At 34.8% G+C, this 21,347-nt stretch overlaps 1 protein-coding gene across 2 annotated transcripts in view; it reads right to left on the reverse strand.

Moving 5' to 3' along the window:
• The window catches only part of didum (dilute class unconventional myosin), a 190,211-nt gene that overhangs the window by 57,225 nt on the left and 111,639 nt on the right, over positions 1-21,347 (reverse strand). For both annotated transcript variants that reach the window (XM_069832090.1, XM_069832089.1), the window contains exons 3-11: positions 20,997-21,165; positions 17,045-17,189; positions 13,516-13,672; positions 11,455-11,674; positions 8,102-8,343; positions 4,452-4,583; positions 3,643-3,858; positions 2,840-2,980; positions 1,079-1,285 (exon numbers count right to left, since the gene is read on the reverse strand). In XM_069832090.1, coding sequence (XP_069688191.1) covers positions 1,079-1,285; positions 2,840-2,980; positions 3,643-3,858; positions 4,452-4,583; positions 8,102-8,343; positions 11,455-11,674; positions 13,516-13,672; positions 17,045-17,189; positions 20,997-21,165 — 1,629 coding nt within the window. The remainder of the gene's footprint in view (positions 1-1,078; positions 1,286-2,839; positions 2,981-3,642; positions 3,859-4,451; positions 4,584-8,101; positions 8,344-11,454; positions 11,675-13,515; positions 13,673-17,044; positions 17,190-20,996; positions 21,166-21,347) is intronic.

Here is a 21,347-nt window from a genome sequence, read left to right on the forward strand (position 1 = left end):
ATATATATATATATATATAAATAATTTTGTTTAAATCGTAAAAATATTTTTTTCATATAGCAGGACAGTGTTTTACACATATCAATTTTCATTATTATACAGTATAAAGCAATGAAGGAAAAAATTTTTGAATATTTCCAAACATTTTATTGCTGTAAGCTGTACCTAACACCTTAAAGGGACAAAGGTCAAAATCAGTGATGTAGAAAGACGTTACTCACATGTACATAATAAACTAATTTTTATTTATAATACAGCACAGTATGTAACTGGCTTTAATTGCAGAAACATGCTTAGTATTAATATATCGTGTGTGAAATGTTTCAACTAATTTTGATTGTTTCAATTAATTTCATTCATATTTTGTATTTTTCAAATGTATCATATGTGATGAAGCCTATTACCTGTATGTTTAATGGCCTAATAAATTGAATTGAATTAATACCAGTATTGTCGTATCATATGGTACATAGCAAAATTTTCCACGAGTTCTTTAATACACTGAAATGAATCGAATTTGTTTTTGGCAAATGATATATCGACCACAAATAAAATTCCCTTATAAATCTGTCGATTTTATCTCTGGCTGTTATTATGTTAACATCTTGGCTTTGCGAAACTATTAAAAGTGCTTAAGTGTTCGAAAAGTATGTCATCAAGGAAGGTCACAATCCAAAGGGAATTGGAAAATAGTTTTGCATATTCCGATTTCTCATCTTGCAGATATCAGTATTTAGAAGTTGAATGGTATCCAATGGTTTTAAGTAAAATTATCGTTGTTTTCGATTTTACACGGATTTGTATCTTTCGATTGGTGTTAAATATCAGTATGGTAGTAGGGGTCACAAACAAATATCTCTCCCAAAAGTGGGTCGCACCTTCAAAACGTTTGGGAACCACTGCTCTAGATTTCTAGTATGTTAAAATCGTGAAGCCTCCGATTTAATTGTAAACAGAATAATGGTTCAAATGTACATAATTAAATTCATTGCTGTATTTAAAGCAGTAACGAAATGAAGTCCAACACATCACGAATATTTCATGTTATTATAAACTACATTATGCAATTTTAACATACCTGTCCATTTTTAATAACATTAATTTGATCTTCAAGAACAGTGTCACGATTCTTCTCCAAAAATCCTTCACTCTGATACGTCACTTTGTCAGCAAAATGATGAATTAAGAATGCAGTTGAACCAAACCTTGTTTTTGAGAAATGCTTCCACTTTGTACATTTGTTATATAACTTCTCAACCCAGGACGAATCTGTACCTTTCGGCATCTACAAAAAGAAACAGAGAATATTGTTACAATATGCATAACACATATTTTTCTACAATAAACTTGTTCTGTCAACCTAACATTATAGCTTTTTTTTTTTAAATAACAATAATTTAAAATATCATACGATATAACAAGTACATTTAATTTAATATTTGTTATTAAAAACAATTTGAGTCCATTTTGGATTTCCACATTGGACTAATTATCTCAGACTACTACTAGTTTTTAACAAAACTTTTCATCGCTATAATGATGTCTATATTACAGCATATTTAGGACTCAAAATTATAAGGTTTTTTTTTTTTTTTTTGCTTATTTAGCTAGCCTATGAACCACTCAGTTAAGCCTCAAGAGTACAGCTTCCGAGAAAAAGCATAATTTATGTCATTACTCCTATGTCCCTCCTGCATAGTCTAACAATTCAGGTTACCATTAAACAGATCCATGTTACATAGATGTTTACATTGTAAGAAACCCACTTGTTATTCATATGCAATACCTGTTAAGCAACATCAACTCCTCAGTTTTCTTTGCATTTGTTTCTTTAATAAATAGTTTTATATACTTTGATTTATTATTACAATGAATTAAATGTTTCTCATCCAGTTAAGAAGTTTTTTTGTAGAACACTAGGGTACCTTAAGTGCCAGAACTAGGCAATCAAATGGAATCAAAGACCCTTCATTTGTAAGTCCATCTGCTTTCTCACTGCCTGAAATTCTGTAACATCATGGCACACAGATCAGTTTTATGAATTTCTGCCTGTCAGGACATCAAATTCTCTTAGACATACAGAAATCAGTCTAAATTCACTCTCTGGCCATTTAACAGAGAAAGCTGGCAATTACGATTTTTAAATTAAATATTAAATCCGTGGTGTGACAGCCCATGAAGGGCCGAAGTTGACCAGCCAGCTACTGGGCTCACGTCCACATGCCTCAGCAGAGGTGAACGATCATCCAACCAGAACGGAGGTATCATATAGTTAGCATGATGAACCCCCCCCCCCAGCCCTTATAGCTGGTTTTCGTAACTATATTTCTCTACATACTGTAGCTCCCAAATTTATCAAGATGCTGGGTAGGCACTGGTCCCATACATTGACCGAAATTTTATGACAAAATCTCTTTGCCATGAGGACACAAACCAGCGTTTCATTTCATTATGCATCTTCTAGGCATGTTGCCTTAGACCACAAGCTACAGTGAGAGACAAATCAGTCCTAACACGAATTATCAAACATTAATTTATTATATTTTCATATAATTATGCATTTTGATGTAACATAAAATAGCATTTTTATCAGTACACAATGGTAAATTTATCTAGGCTAAAATTAATATTTTTCTTTGTTATTTCATATCTATCTTTGATCCATCTGTATAGCTGTATGAGCTTAGAGAAAAAGTAATATCGACTTAAAAACCTACTTCAATATCAGAACAGATTATATTAATATTTCGATTAAAAATCATTACCTTAATTTCATATGTTAAACTTACAAAATATTTAAAGGCAAACAAAAACAGCCATCATGTTCTCAAGCACTTACCCTGCATTCTTCATCCAGCAGGTCTAGTATACCAAGCTTGGTTTCTATTAAGTCAATACAGGGTTGGTTATCGTAGAAATCTATGAATTTCCATTCAATTTCTTCTTTCAAATATTCTTCTTGTTCCAGTTTGAATACATGCTGCATAGAAAAAGTAAAGATGCATTAGTTCAAAACCTAAGTGTACATTAAATGTAACATTATTTTCAATTTCAATTTTGCTATTACGCAATACTGCTAAGTTAAACTAAATATACCAGCACCAATAATTTTTCTTTATGTTATCAGAACCAATGGCATATATACAGTAGAAAGCACATGTAGGGAAATAATTGAATGCAAACACAGTTTTGGTGCAGTACTATTTGAGTATGAGGAAACTATTCACGATCACAATGCACTATCATGCTTTAGAATTATGCAAAAGAAAGATTTTATGTTTCTGATGCGAAATGAAAAATCTGTAATACGAGAGAGAGTCACTATTTTGTATAGTGATGATTATATAAGTGGATATATAAATATTAATCGATTTATTTTATTGGTTCTTATGTTTGTAATATCAATAATATTTTTAATTATTAGACCTAGAGAAATGAAATATTCATTTGACAAACACCATAATAGTGACGTGCACAAGAAAACAAACTTAAAGGGGGAAAAATGACATCTCTCAATTGGAAACAGATTAGATCAGCTGTTTTTCCCATCACCAAAAGAGGTAATCTGACAGGAATCAAAGTCTGGTCCCTTCAACGAAAAACCTTACGTTTTCATATGGGTCAATACAGCAGGTTACTCACTTGGTTGAACTGTTGCTGTAACTTCTCGTTAGCATAGTTGATACAAAATTGCTCAAAGCTGTTAATTTCAAATGTTTCGAATCCGTAAATGTCCAGCACACCAATGAACCTCTGAGATGTACCAGTACTCTCCAAAGCTTTGTTAATTATCATCACGATCCAGTTGAACAACTCGGCGTAGATATGTTTTGCGAGGGCATCTCGAGCTCCTGTTGCCTAAAATAACATAAAACGAAAACCAAAATGATATTCCATTTCAGACTTTTACAGCAATTGGGTTGTTATGCAATTTTTCATTTTCTAAAACAATGTGATGTAATTTAACTTCCTTTACATTTTGGAACTGCTTCCATGTTCCATTCTCAGGAAAGATTGCTCGAGATTTGGAAGAATTCGGTTTAGAGAAATCAAGCATTTAAAACCCAATAAAGTGAATGACTTGTTTCAGGCCTCGAGCGAAAATCCCTGAGAATGAAGCTGTAAGTAAAAACGAAATGATGGAGAAATTAAATCTCGACACACATTTGGAAAACCTAGAATCTTAATCATTAAATAACATAATTAAAAGGAGATCATTATCACGATAAAGCAGTGACATTAATAAAATTTGAGTTTATATACTTGTACATACTTATATACTGTATTGTGTATACTATTTATTATTGTTTATATGGTTTGCTTATTCACTCATTCATTTGCTCCATTCATTCTAGTTTCTAGTAAATACACTGTAAACCAATCCCATCTCAGGCTTCAATAGCAATGCAACACACATAAAATCAGCATAAAATTAATTAGAAAAGTCATACCTCTGTAACTGTCATGGGTTTAAAGAACACTTCCCGCATGCTGACGATCTTCCTATGACAAAGCCAACTCCTCATCTCACCTGCATCCAGCTTCAGTAATTCTGCAAGAATCAGCAGGTGTCTGTCGTCAGCCTGTAAAAGGCACAAAATTAGCCTAATTTAAAACTCAACTATCTACTGCTGGATTAGATAAAATTTTCTTAGTGTGAATGTTTAAATAGTATTATGATTAGCAATAATGACAAATAAAAATATTCGTGTCATGAACACACAATTTCTCGTTTCATGTTTTATAAATTTCGTAATAATGACTCAATTCACAGTCTCTATTATATCGATGGTGTTTTGTAAAAAGGGGGCTATCAACAAAATCAGGATATCTAAAAAAAATGGTTTAAGACCCATCATTTTATAAAATGTGTCACTTACTTTATCTCAGTATTTTTAATATTTTTTAATTTTTTTAAATTTTTCATACATCAAAGAAATGACTCGATAGAGAAATGATTTATAACCATTTATTAACATAAAGCTACAAAATTGTTGATAATGCCCTTCTTACAAAACGCCGTCAATATGACTATATATTATATTAGGTACTGTACCTATATGCAAGACATAAGTACCGGTATTATTTTCTGTGCAACCAAATAAAATAAATTTTAGTTTTTTGCAACGCACATAAGGCATTCTTTGTAATTTCAAAAGTATATTGCATTTCCCTTATATATTGTGTAGTATACGACGATATATGTCATTAATATAGCCTAAAATAGTTATACCAGTATGAATATTCAATCACTCCTAATATTTGCTATTTACAAAAATTGGTATTTAAAAATGATGGAAATATTAAAAGCTACAGTACTATTATGCCTTATAATGACGTTCTAAGAATATCACTCACATGTTCCAAAATGTGAAAAGGAGTTAATTCCTCCTTCCTGGGAAACTCAGAGTGATCATGTATATTGCCTGGCTTTTAGTTGTGGCGAGAATGCGAGAAACTATTTCTAAAATATTAGATTTGCGATTTCGCCTACAGAAAAGTATACATTTTACAGAAAAACAGTCTTCATTTTTCTCTATTTCCATAAGGGAGAGAATAGTACAATCACAAATTACACATGTGGAGATCTGCAAGAATATTTGCTCATCTAAGAAAGACTATACAGAATTTACCAACATTTCTTTTGAAGCCATATACAATATACACTCTTAAAAAAAAAATAAAATAAAAAAAAATAACTGGATAGATTTCATTCAAATGCAGTGGCGCCAACTTTTGAAAAACACTGGGTGGGCTGAATATTTGAATTTTAAGTTAAAATCAATAAATCTCAAAAATAAAAGTGATAATATTAAAACAATAAATTATTGGGTGGGCTTTGGCCCCAAGGGCCCATATAAGTTGGCACCACTGTTCAAATGTAACAGGGTCTTAAAAGAGGAAAAATCAGACTGATTAGGTTTTCAATTAGAACAAAGACTTCGAAAATCTTTGCAGTGATTAAAGAGTGCAGGTTATGCAAGCAGTCCTCGAATCTTGGATGAACTGAAGAAAAACATCTGATAAGAAATATGGAGCACAAGTCAAAATGAACTACAGAAAGTGTCTGGGAATATGCTGAAGAGATGTGAAGCATGCTTGAATGCAGGTCACCATTTCCACCATTTATAACTATAAGGTAAGTTTTTTAATGTGATTTTGTCTTGCTACAAATTTCAGTCAAGTTCGGTGGGAGACAGGCTATGCCTATAGCACATGGAGGCCACTGCTAGACCATCAGATGAGTAATGGCATTTTGTCTTGTCCGATCTGTATAATAAACTGAATCTCTAGCGATTACTGATATAAAAATAAAAACACTTCAGTAGTTGAGCTACATTTATTAGAATGGATACAAGTGGAATCCAAAAATTTATTCTATATGTGTAAATGTTTAGGTGAGGGGTTTGGACTTTTTTTTCCATTGCTGGTTGTCACAATCAAAAAATTAAGACAACATTTTGAAGGGTGGTTCTCCCTTCGTCTTCAGGTGGAAGGTAGGAGAGGAAAAAACCTACTGTTGGGATCGTTATGTACAGCTATTCTGTATGACTGATCTATATTCTACTTTTCGAAAATTCGAAAAATTACACATTCTTTTAGCCAAAACCTCTGGCCATATCAACTTTCTTCTAAACATTAATGATCCATCATTGCTTTCCAACCCCTCATTTATATGTAAAAAGTTATATGGAAAAGGGGGGTCCAAATTGCGATGACTTGATTCTGTTCAGTCACAAATACGGAAAATTATAACAGAGAGATTGCAATCAAGATTGAAATAATTGAATGACTGTCAAAGGAGTTTAACCTTGTACCAAAAGAATTACAGAATGACAGAAGAAGAATCTTATTCTTGTATTGTGAATACTTTACAGTGGAGTCCAAATCTCCTGACGTTTCACGAGAGCCAATAACGTGCAAGCGCAACGTTGTCAAACCTACAGAGGGGGTGATGTGTGCTTCACCAAAATCATCTGGCAGGAGGGATGGGCAGCCGATGTTGAAAACAGGATCCGTTCTCATTAATAAAATAGTGTAATACAATAATAAATCATTTATACATACAATATAAATCATTTATTAAGAAATCATGCCTTTAAATTGATGTTTGCAATTCCAGAGAAAAGACAATGGAGTATTTTCGAAGTCATTTAAATTCGTACTCTTTTAGGTATATTAATGTTTTCTAGGCGAGATGAATAATTTCTTAGCACCCTGTGGTTCCACTTTTTGCACTTCTCAGTATACACGTGACACGGTTAATACATTTATCGAATAATCCTCGGCAGTTAATTCTTGACGATTAAAAAAGTTTAAGAATTTTACGGTTTTCTTCAAACGAATATTTTCTGAAGAAATTGTAGATATTAAATAAAATTTTCCGAACTTTGCTACTATATTCACAAGACCTATTACCTTCACTAGTACTGGCCCTCCTGAATGGCATAACCGAATTTCATATTATTAATAAACAAATAAAGTAATAAACTGAAAAGGACACAAAGAAAATTTTTATTACAAACGAATTATTGGTTTCACTGACAGACACAAAGCACATTCAATACCTACACACAACGCAAACAGAAATCGAGCCGGCTTTTTTAGTTCTGGCTTCATAATTATTTTATCTAATGTTTATGTAGTTGAATGGATACTATTTACAGTACTTCCAAAGGCTTTCTTATCGGCAGGCAGCTGTGTAAATATCACTCGTGAAAGACCATAAAAACTATTAATCAGCTGGACGCGATTAAGATGCATAAAATGCGAACCTCGGCCTAGAAATGATATTCTTGTTTCTATATATTCATAAAAATGTCATTCAACCTAATCACATGTAGACACCCTGTTACGAAGAACTTGTCCGAGCACACATATTGTTTTTAGAAGCAGCATCAACGAATATCTGTATGCAGTAATGCAGCCCTGTTACTACTGACTATTGGCGTACAAGTAAACATGCCCAAACATCAGGAGATTTTGACTGCACTGTAGTTACTTCTTTCATGACTGAGCTGTTAAACTGTACTGAAGTACAGAAACATACATTTTCATTTTAATACTAACAGATATGTACTCGTAAAATGAAACAACTCACAGGAATTGCACTACCCTCACTGTCACCACCTCCTCCATCTTCTTCAGTAACAGCATCCATAATGGTTACGTTACCAAGGTGAAGAATAGCTGCCAGAATTCTAAACATATCTGCTTGTTCTCGCTGGCTGAAGCCAAGCAATGATAAAGCTGTGGTGGTTTCTTTAAATGTTTCAGCATCGTTTACACCTTCTATCGTTGGATTCTCCCCTTGATTCAGGTAATGGAAGTCATCTTGGTGACCTGTGAACATGATTGAGCTATTGAATTAATATATCTACTTCACTGGTTAATATTTTTAATTCATTCACTCATATTTTAATGCACGTGAGTGTGTGTATGTGAGACTTCTTCCTCAATTCAATGTACTGTTGAAAACTCCAATCTTGGAACTTGCGGTGTGAAGAAGCAGGGTTAAGGGGGAATCAAAAACAACAGATAACATACGAGGCTTTGTATCATCATTGCACGTGTTCAATATTATAAGACGTTCTGAAAATAATTTCACCCATCGTAAACTGGAGATCGAGATATCTCATGCAAATAAATGAATTCCGGAGCAAGGGACAATTAATTTTTATATAATATAGACGAGACCTGGGTGAACAGCAATATGAGATTTCGAAAATGCTGGCAAAATGAGAGTGTAAGTGTCCACACGAACTGAGAAGAATTCTGTAGACACATTGAAAATATAGAAAAACAATACTGGGAAAAAGATGGAATCCAATCATAAGCGATTAATAAAATTATAATTAGGTTTGTAATGTTGGGGACCGATTATACAGGTTGACTGCAGCATGGTACATAGGCCAGGGACGTGAGCTAGTACGAGGACATTGACTTGGTTCTGCGATTGATTACATGAATAATAAGGTGCACATAAACAAATCTAGACAAGACTAAAAGTAAATATACTCTATATAACATTACAAAGATATATTTTTACGTACCTTTCGTTATGTGCAGAAGAATTATCATAGAATTATTCGTGGGTTTGAGTTACCTCCTTGATTTTCTTGTGCTACAATGTATCTGTATATAATATCGCTTGTAACTTCGTATATTTGTATTGCATAATTTACATACCGGTATAATATTCCCGTCATTCACTTCAAAACACTCAACAAATTCCGCTGCAAAAATATGCGCCTGAGAACCTTCAACTTTCGGCATTATTATTCAGCAGGTACACTGTTTACACATGCTACGGTAGTGACTGGCGAATGGAGTATTCAGCAGGTGCACTGTTTATGTATGCTAGAATACTGACTGGTGAACGGATAGTCAATTTGAAGCCAATGAAATATACCCTATCGGTCCCCAACATTACAAGCCTAATTATTATAAATTTAAGGGGGCTTATGACCGTGGTAGTGATTGTGATAACATTAATAATACAGATGACGGTGATGGCAGTAGTGGTAGTGAGATCAGTGACACGCACCTGAATGTAACGCTGACATGGGACTTGCTCAACAGCTTCCGCTATGAGGTAGGAACAGAACACAATTTTTAGACAGCTGGTAGCAGGCTAGCATTACTAATAGGGGTCACTATCGTGAACTGTAGGGTCGCATCACATTCCCGCCAGGTTCCAAGATTTGAGTCTTCAACAGCACCAAGTTCACGAATCTCTTTCATGAATCATATGAGCCAGGGCATATACAGCGACAGTGTGACTTTACACTTTCCAATTTAACGTAAGAAAAGAAACTGGTCATCCTACCCCGTTATCTCCAGGCTTAGTTGCCTCATGAATGATGTCTTATTGATGTCGCTTATGAGGTCCAAACCTGCCCCCAGACAGTTGACTAAACAACAACAACAACAATCGCAATCAATGGAGAAATGGTACTGTAACAGCAGAGGTAATTGAAATGCCCCAAGCAAGCTTGTCCAACACCATCACAGCCCACCAGAAATTCCACTGGATTCAAGATACATTTAAATCAGGATCTCGAGCATGAAGAGTTGAAGTTTCAGACACTGTGTTATTAGGAAGATAAGTCAATATGTATGCACAAATAGTATTAATTAATGTAGTTTTCAAGAAAAAAGCAACTGCGATTTGTCTTGCAGAAAATGTTTTACCTGCTTATACTGCTATAAACATCACATTAAAGAATCCATTGCTTGACATCTTTTTTCAACAAGTGTATTACACAATAATGATTGGTAAATTGTAATGTAATAAAGATAATTTTCTAGATGCCTGGAAATAAGGTACAGTGAAACCTCTCATTTACGGACATCAAAGGGACGTAACAATCTGTCCGCATCTAGGAGGTGTCCTTTATTGAGAGGGAGGCTCCCCAACCTAACAGTAAATTTATAATAGCCTATGCATTATATATCCCTTCACGCTTTAAATGAAATGCATTACTGTAGTTTAATACTAAATACAGTCTGCTGTACTACAGTAAATTCTTTGCAAATTTGAACTACAGCAGATAAGACCTAAAAAGGAAAATACAGTACTGTGCCATGCAATTTTATTTTAGGTCTACAGTTATGCAGTACTGTAATTTACAGTTTTCAACTTAACCTTTACATTCAGGTGCCATGTCTCTCGAAACAGAACAACTGATTGAAGTGAAGAGAATAATCCTATTAAGTCTATGATGTGTCGAATACATTACAATTTCACGATCGCGGAAACCCTGGACCCATCAGACAGGTTAAATTTTATGATTTTGTTTATCCACCCACTTCCAGCTAACAAGGGGTAGCCGGCTGGGCTAGTGGTAGCCTACGAGACCCTTATTGTCTTCTTTCATGTTTAAGAATTTCTGTACAGTTCTCAAAACTAAATTTTTCATTTTTGTAACACGTTAGATCTTGAAATCCAAATTCTGTCCGCAGTCAGGAGGTGAAGCAAGCTTTAGGACTGTGAAACAGCTGTCCGTGTCTGAGAGTGTCCGTAAACGAAGAGTTAAATTTATCATTATTTATATATTATTTCAGTTGCGACATAAAAATCTGTCCGTATATGAGGAGCATCCATCTCTTGGAGGTGTCCATAAGGAGAGGTTTCACTGTACATGCCTGGAAATAAGGTATTTTAGTGCTTTGTTCTTTCAGCATTGTAAGCCATTTCTCACTGCCTTTACATTATCTTACTGCAGAGATAATTCATTTTATTTCCTACTTTCACACGTTATGAGTATGGTATTTCACATACATCACATATTTAATATTTATTCAATCACATTCTTCTACAGTTTAATACAAAGCCTCCAAACCCACAAATCGAACAAAATTAATATTTATTACTTATTTACAATTTCAGTTCCATTATTCATGTTCATATGAGGATTCTTACAATCTAAAATTTATAATTACGTGACTTACTGAGGTGTAATTCTGGTAATGAATCCCTTGATGCACATAGCTGATAAAATATGTGATAATTTCGTTCTTCAGCTGCCTGGAATACTACTCTGGACTTCTCCAGCAGATATGTTCGCATACTTGCACCCTGGATATGGAACTGCTTGTTAAAATGAATCTCGATGAATTTTCCGAACCGTGAACTGTTGTCATTGCGTGTAGTTTTTGCATTCCCAATTGCCTGTACAAAAAAAACAAGCACATATTTAGAACATGTTACCTTACAAAACAGCGTTGTCATATCTCGAGTTGATTGATAACAACAAAAAAGGTTAGTAATTTTAATTTCAATTTTAATTAAAAGTCATTTTCTAGCTTACAATTTATTCACTCTGGTTGGTTGTGGTAGAAATCAATGTACTGTTGTCGGTGTAAAAATAACTAAGGATAATCTTTACAACGAAAACGTGACATCACTGCTTGACATTACAAGTAATGATGGGTGTACAAAAGATATATTCGACACAAAGTTTGCCAGAAGAGAGCTAAATCACTGCAGTTACCATATCAGTAGTAGCAGTAACAATAGCATCATCACTATTTATTATACAGATATTTATAAGATGGTCTGTTTTGGATTTTCAGTTAATCCCTTCCTAGAAACTGCGCTGTATTTGTCCATTAAGCTTCTTCATATGCTGGAAGAGTCCGGGTTCAAATCCAAATGAAGGCAGTACTTTTCATTTCGCCATACTTCCAAAATAATTCTGAGGTCTACTCAAACTTCTATAAAATTAAATATCAGGTTTTTCTGGGGATGAAATGCAGCCAAACCAAGGTGTTCACAACATAACGTATTTCTATACTTGTTTTTTTTTAAAGATGGGACATGACAGTTAAGCAGCCGAGCTTGGAACTACAGTGCCATGTTGTCAATATGACTATCACGCTGCCAGCTGATGGAAGCTGCCAATTATCGTTAAGATGGCTGACATTAAAACATTCATTGACAATTGGCGCAAAGGTAAGAAAACAATACAAAAATCGACAGAGAATGAAAGACGAAACGTACCAATGCTAACATTGTGTGCACAATAAATGTCGCCAAGAGAGCTATTAAGCACTCGCCAAGCAGGAACTGTAAATTTGGCAACTCAACCATTGTTACCATAGCAACAGGACTACCACGCTATGTGACATTCAGTTGTTTCTCTGATCGCAACGCTCCTGTCATGTCCCATCTTTAAAAAAAACAAGTATACTGCCTCCTTCTGCATTTGTGGCTATACTGTTAGCATGCTGACCTTCCATCCAGACAGTCCAGGTCTTGATGAAATTATTGTGGTGGACAAAAAATATATTATGCAGAGTTTTTCTTGGGGTACTTCCGTTTTCCTCTTTCATTCCACCAACACACTCCACTCCCCCACCCCCATTTCATCTATCATCTGTAATAGTAAAAATAGGCTAAAGTGATGTCTGAGGGTAGTATAGATTTCCGATACTGACCTAGGTTCTAAGGGCTTTGAGTTCCGGGAAGGATGGCCTGCCTGTCAGTGTCAGATTCATGAATGTCACCCGAGACATCTGTTGGACTCATATAATCATCATACAATAGGCTGTTTCTAAGTGCAAGGATCTATTTCGGATCTAGCCCTCATGAAATCAATCAATCTACTGCCTCTTAACTTTTAATCAGTCATTTCAAAAGCCTGACGTCTTTCAATCCCTTGTGACTGATGTAAAATTTTGTATAAAATTTGTATAAATTACAAATTCGATAAGAGTAAGTGAAACATTGCGCAATAATACATTTTGAATCATGAATAAGATGACTATATTATTTGATGAACTAATATTAAATTCATAATGATGGAAAGCATAAGCATCTAATCCAGATACAAACTTATTAATCGAAAGGGAGAAAGTTAACTGGAAAAATCTCCCAAGAGCATTTTGATAGTTATATTGTAACCGAACAGACCAACTTTCGACTTAAATTCATAAATGGATGATAGTGATGGTTATCATCATTATCATTATGATTATCATTATTTCTAATGCTTCATCCTCCATACTTACTTCCATGATGGGACTAGATGCAAGCACTTTCTTCTCAACTTGCGTTTCTGTAGATGAACCACCAACAGTAGCAAAGTATCGCATAGCATATTTTGCAGATACAGTTTTTCCAGCACCAGACTCTCCTGACACAATGATTGATTGGTCCTTTTCTTCCCTAAATATATCAACAAAAAGACAAAGTCAAAGAACAGAGAAAAGAAAACATAATCGTGTAATTAACCATCAGTCATCACTAATGCCATCATTCTCATTTTTAATTTCGCAGAATATCTGTGTTCCATTCCTTACTTCTTTTCTGCATGCTATTGCAGCTCTTATAGTTTAAGACAGTCACTCAGACTCTGTACCGTATACACTTAAAAATTTCATGAAGACTTTTCATATAGAATACTACAAGATACGAATCAGGTATAGTTTTTCCATGATCTAATACTAATTAAAATTTTAAAAAATTGTATAGCAAAAGATGAACCACAATATTAAATTACAGATGGTAACAAACGTGACTTCCACAGATGAAACTTTTCTCATTAGGTAACTCAAAGTTAAGTTTCTGTGATTCTGTAGAGTTAGAAAAGCAGATTTATTTTTACCAAAATCTGAAAGTAGGCAAGTGGCTGGTACAATAACAGTAACAATTTTCTCAGAATTTTATCAATAAATTTTCTTTTGGATAAGGGCTGTGACGAGGCATAGTAACAGATTTAACATTCACATTCTACTGCTTTGTTTCTTCTTTTCAGAAGAGTGTTAAACACGATATTGTAGATTATATGAAGTAAAATTAACATTTAAAAGAATGAGAGATTAATTTTCATTCCCAAAACACAAATTAATTGTGAATAATCTGGCTGCAATAACACATGAAATAGGTTAGATATTACTGAAACTGATTATTAATGAATGTCTCATAGATAAAATATATTATTATAAACAAAGATAAATTAAATTTTTTCTTAATAAACATAACATATACCTTACTTACTTACTGCCTTTTAAGGAACCCGGAGGTTCATTGCCGCTCTCACATAAGCCCACCATTGGTCCCTATCCTGAGCAAGATTAATCCATTCTCTATCATCATATCCCACCTCCCTCAAATCCATTTTAATATTATCCTCCCATCTACGTCTCGGTCTCCCTAAAGGTCTTTTTTCCTCCAGCCTCCCAACTAACACTCTACATGCATTTCTGGATTCGCCCATATGTGCTACATGCCCTGCCCATCTCAAACGTCTGGATTTAATGTTCCTAATTATGTCAGGTGAAGAATACAATGCGTGCAGTTCTGTGTTGTGTAACTTTCTCCATTCTCCTGTTACAGCCGTGGGACTGAAGCCGGATGGTCTATGACGAGTCTATGGCGAGTCCTTGGCATCAACCCCTTTGATTTGATTACCCCCCTTTGAGTTGATTACCTGGTTGGGTTTTTCCGAGGTTTTCCCTAACCAAAAGGCAAATGCCGGGTAATATTTTGGCGAATCCTCGGACCTCACCTCATCTCACTACATCTCGCCAAAATATTGTAAAAAATTGCACAAAATTGTAAAAATTGTAGACAATTACTAAACTGTAAAACTATAAAAAAATTTGTAAAAACTGTAATTGTAATATTGTAAAATTTTGACTTGTTCCACATCTTAAAGCTTCATTGCTCATGTAAGATCTATGGAATAAAATGAATGAATGAATGAATGAATGAATGAATGAATGAATGAATGAATGAATGAATGAATGAATGAATGAATGAATGAATGAATGAATGAATGAATGAATGAACTTCATCCCTCTTAGCCCCAAATATTTTCCTAAGCACCTTATTCTCAAACGCCCTTAACCTATGTTCCTCTCTCAAAGTGAGAGTCCAAGTTTCACAACCATAAAAAACAATCGGTAATATAACTGTTTTACATGCTCAATAAATCCTATTTGGTCTTGAAACTTTAATTTTTAAACTAACAAACGTACTCACAACTGTCACATTCTTCAAACATGCAGTATTCATTTCTTTCATCATAGCACACAACATTCAAGACATTTTTGAGTCGCTAGAAAATTTTAAAAGTGTGCAAGACAGAGTCTACATCAAAAGGAGGGATCAAGAAGAGATTAATGAAAGATTTACACCCGAAATTCTGTGGACAAATGGGTCTGGAGTTTGGAAACTGGAAAATTATTATTATTTTTAAGTTATTTTACGACGCTGTACTGTATCAACATCTCAGGTTATTTAGTGTCTGAATGAGATGAAGGTGATAATGCCGGTGAAATGAATCCAGGGTCCAGCAACGATAGTTACCCAGCATTTGCTCATAGTGGGTTGAGGGAAAACCCTGGAAAAAAACTCAACCAGATAACTTGCCCCGACCGGGATTCGAACCTGGGCCACCTGGTTTTGCGGCCAGACGGGCTAACGGTTACTCCACAGGTGTGGACGGAAACTGGAAAATATGGAATATTACAAAACATCACATCAACTACTTTCATCATTTTGTTCTCCCTCGTGTTATTATGAAGAAAAATTAAATAATCGAGGTTATGTAGACAGAAAGAACACCATCAATGAATGGAACAAATGCAAGGCAATCAACATAAAATGATTCCAATAAAAGCATAGGTTAATTTGTTATTTTCCAATTACAAACATACTTAAACCAAATTTGTACAATTACTACTGTATCAGCCACAGCCGATGTTTAACATACAAATAGGTACTCTGAATTTCAGTAGCTTGATCTCTTACATGAAATTAGAGAGAGCTATTAACGATTGGAGTTTTCAAAATACTAATACTGAAAATCTATCAGACGAGTCTAATAATGCATCTCTCTTGTTATTTTAGTCTACACTGGTAACAGTCATTCAAATACACTGTAGTATATCGACCTTCTCAGTAATTAGTGGGGTATGTTTTTGGAAATGAATATAATGTTTTAGTGGTAACACTTACTTTACCTAATCTATCTTCTTCTACCAAATAGCGTTGAGGATTTACAAAGAACTTTTCAGCTCGTACAATGTGGTTATAGTAATAGCCACAAAATTACTTCAGCAACTACAGAATCATATTCTTCCTCTAGGACTCAAATGTAAGAATTTCACAAAATTAAATAATTCATAAATGGCGATCTTACTCGTGTTAATTATGCAAGCATGTGTGGCTTACAGCTGTTTCGGTGCTACTTGACACCATCCTCAGAGCCCACTAGATCTCGGCACTATCTCAACTTCACTGCCTGTTGTGTGGGTGCGTTTGTGTGATGAAGAGTTGTGTCAAATAGTGTGTGTGTTCTGAAATTGATCTGTGTGTTGAGAATTTGATTATGGTGTGTTTTAGTGTGTCTGTCGAGAACTAGTAGGCTCTGAGGATGGTGTCAAGTAGCAGCAAAACAGCTGTAAGCCACACATGCTTACATAATTAACACGAGTAAGATCGCCATTTAATCAATTATTTATATTCAAGTGTTAAAAGTGGTGTACGAAAGATTAAACATGGATTCACAAAATTGATTTTATGTTTGCTCACCTTTCCAATTTAGTGTAGGCTTCCTCAGCAACAGCAAAGATGTGGGGATCCAGATCACCCATTGCCTGCCCTCTGTAGGCCCACACAGTATCAGCGCCATATATTGGTAATTCATCGTAAGGGTTAATGGCAACCAACACAATTCCTGTTTAATCACAATGATCCATCTAGTTTTACAATGACACATATAAAGTAAAAATTCTTATACTTTTGCATGAACATTGTGTTGTTTTAAGCTAAAGAACACTTATGGTTAAGTCAATAAAATGTATGTGTTTTAATGAATAGTTTATATAAACAATAACGATTAAACATATGTGGCTAAAATCTCAACAAAATCATATCAAAGCCAAAGACTTACAACGTAGTTGAGGTGTAACTTAAGGGGTTAGGTACAGCTTACAGCAGTAAAATTTTGGAAATATTCAACATTTTTTTTTCCTCTGTTACTGTATCTTGTACAATAATGAACATTAGAATGTGTAAAACACGTCCTTCTGCTACAAGAAAAAAATATTTTCACGATTTAAAAAAATTATTTACTTTTTTTTTTTTTTCTTTCAAAATTCAGTTCACTGTGCAGTGATAAAGCATTCTCACGTAACTCAAAAACTGTCCAACATTTTGTGATGAAATTTCTTGTCTGTATTAATGCATGTCGTATCTACGATATGATGAAAGATCACTTCTCTATCTTTGATAGATTGTCTCATAAAAAAATTAATTTTACAAAATGGTCAAATATCAGTATTTTCCTCTAACACAAAATAAAAAAAAATATATTATTTATTAAGGAATATAGTTGAAAGAGCATGATATTGTAAACATGAGTTTCAGCAATAAAATAAAAGAAAGAGAACGTGAAAAGTTTACAAGTTTATGAATTATGAGGGAAACACTTCATCACTATACAGTGAACTGCAAATTTTGAATTTTGAATATATAAGTTTTTTTAAATCGTAAGAATATTTTTCTTCATATAGCAGAAGGACAGTGTTTTATACATACCAATTTTCATTATTGTACAAGATACAATAATGGAGGAAAAGAATGTTGAATATTTCCAAAAATTTTACTGCTGTAAGCTGTACCTAACTCCTTAAATCAGGTGACAGCTACTCGTCAAAAGATTGACCCCGAACAGATCATGAGAGATCTTTGGTGGACAAAGCATCTGTGAGTAGGTTTTCTCCGAGTACTTCGGCTTGCCCTGATATTCTCATTCTGTCATTGCTCGCCATATCATCTAATCCTTAATGAAGTCAATGACAGGCTTAACATTCCAGTCCAGACTGTAGGGAAATGAGTCAGATGTTCCCAACAATTCTTTTCCATGCTCTACCTGCAGAGACGTGCAATGTGAGATCATGCATTATGAGAAACTATGTACTCCTTTCGTATGAGGCAATGCATTATTTTATTAAGATACTATGTATTCTTTCCTCCGCATATTTGTCATGCAATATGATAGAAAGAAACTGAAGAAGTTATGTTGTGAACCCTACTGCAAACTTACAGAGAGAGAAACTTATTCAATAGATTTAGTCTTGCAATGCATTTTTTTGTGTAGAACAACTCAGAATAATGATGGTAATTTCTATCCCACACACCATACAGTTCGGATCCGAAACCACTGCACAAACATATGTTAGTTTTATACAGGATGAGATACGAGATCAATGAAGATTTACAATGGATTCACATCATTACTTATTAAATGCCAAACCGAAGTTCTAACACAAGATTTTTTTTTCTGAAAAGGTGGAAAAATATATTCTTCAGATTAGTGATTTCCTGGATATGTAAAGAAATGCACAATAGTTATCTCACGTGTAGCTTTCTTTTATTGTGATAATTATATACGAGTATTAGTACTTCCCAGTATAACTTTCATATGGTCAAAATATACCTATGCAATTCATAAGTTCTGTCATCACTCTGAAGAATAATTACAGGAAATGAAAACAATGTGATTAAACTTTTGTAAGCACGTAGTAAAGCATTTCTTGTAAAAAAAAAATTGAAGCATAAATTCATTCGAAATGTCCATCTTTTTTTTATCTCTCTATCTTGTAGGCAGGAGAAACTCAAAGGCTTGTACTGCAGCCTCTGAGGCTTATTGTGCTTACAACTCCTATTCTGTGAATGACTGCATAGCCGAACAGCCGCACTTTTGTACAAGTATAGTACTCTGCACCGTAAACTTAACCCAGGCTATGGTATGGATGATGATATGTGAATTAATGATGCCGAAATGAGTTCGAGGTCTAATACCGGAAGTTATCCAGCAATTCTATTTCAATTAGTTGACGGAAAACCCCGGAAAAAACCCCAACCAGGATCTGAACCCAGGCCCTTTCATTTCACTGCCAGATGCGCTAATCGTTACTTCACAGTGGTGGACTTATGTCCACCCTTAGTATTAACACAATCCTTCACATCATGGCCATTCATCTATCCATGTACGTATGTTTTTATCTAAATTGATTACTGCTTGCCTCGGGAATTTTTTGAGGGACTCTATGGGCCATGGTCATAGACATTCTTAGCACGGGGTTCCGGTGGATGATCAGCGAACTAACGTTTTTCGTATTCATAAACCAGTGTTAGTGATATATGATATGATATGAATCCTGTACAAGTAACCAGTTGATAGCCAGGGCTAGTTTCGCACGCTCGTAGCAAGGGCTAGCAAAATGTCTATGCATATGTTTTTGGAAGAGCAGGTACTACTTTCTAAAATGTCGTACAGGGTGTTGAGGTCTGGGCTTGATAACAGTCATTCTTTATGATGATTAAGCCCCTCACATTCTCCTTAATCCAGTCTTGTGTTCACTTTGCCTTTTAAGTTGAGCAGAGTCTTGCTGAAAAATCCAATTTGTTAACTTGGTTATTTAACGACGCTGTATCAACTACTAGGTTATTTAACGACGCTGTATCAACTACTAGGTTATTTAGCGTCGATAGGATTAGTAACAGCGAGATGGTATTTGACGAGATGAGGCTGAGGATTCACCAAAGATTACCTGACATTCGCCTTACAGTTCAGCAAAACCTCGGAAAGTGGGAATCGAACCCACGCCCGAGCACAATTCGGATCGGCAGGCAAGCACCTCAACAAACTGAGCTTCGCCAGTGGCTGAAAATCCAATTCACAGCCTTCTCCAGCATATCCTGTTTCATTAACTTTGACCTCTTGTCACAAAAAATGGACCTCAGTAGAGCCATTTTAGAACATCCCTAACCAAACCATTACCGAAGAGAACCTTTGGAGCAGTCTGGTAGCGTCAATGCGACAGCAGGTACACCGGTACACTACCATTTTTACAGTTGAATTTCTCCTCGATATTGAAAATTTCTCGTCTGTGGAAAGCACGCTTCGGTATTTACTTTTGGTACACTTCCGAAGTAGGGTCCATGTTCTCTCCAGCCAGACCTTCTGAAGACGAGAGATGAGTAAGTGACCTGCATTGTGGCGATAACCCCTGAGCTTAAGGTCTTCATGTAATGTCCTGAACACACTCGATGTTGACATTTGATGCTGCTGTGCTAGATCTGTTATCTGACAGAATTTTTCCTGACTCCCTTCTAAATTTTCTTCCTCTCCCTGGGTTCAAACTACGCAAGAACGGCAGATGGTCAACTAATGTACCAAGTTGCTTGAATCGCTTTCATGATTATGGTACACAAATCTTAGACTGAAATTGAGTAGTTATAACAGTGTGAAAATAACGTTTTTTAAACCTTTTTATATTTATGCAACACAAGAGAACAGAGAAGAGGGACACTGATAATACTGCGGTAAAAATGTTTATGTCAGCCAAATAGTTCCAGACTCTTCGCTCATGGATAGTTACGGCAGAATTCAAGGGTGTCAGGGATGACAGAACTTATGATTTGACTGGGTACATAAATATTAACAATAACTACGATTTAATTCCTCAGGGCTTACCACAATATGTGTAAATAGCACTCTGCCTGCAGAAGCGAACTTTAAGATTATAGAGCACAGCTGGTTCGTGGAGGTAAGAAAGTGATGTGAGATCATTTTCTCCTATTAAGATGTCCGGGTTTCGTAAAGGAGGCAAGTCGTCATCTGATTTTACATCAATGTCGTAGACCTATCGAACATTCAAGAAACAGTGCAAGATATTAGTTAACATGATTATCACAACTGCAGGATTTTTATTCTGCAATTATTAATTACCATTATACAGTGAGTTCGTAGCTCGGCCGGACCATTATAAGATAACCTAAATATTATAAACAAGTGTTAGAAAAGTTTTAATTAGGGATGATGAAA

Source organism: Periplaneta americana, chromosome 1 (genome assembly GCF_040183065.1).
Source record: "Periplaneta americana isolate PAMFEO1 chromosome 1, P.americana_PAMFEO1_priV1, whole genome shotgun sequence".
NCBI lineage: Eukaryota > Metazoa > Arthropoda > Insecta > Blattodea > Blattidae > Periplaneta > Periplaneta americana.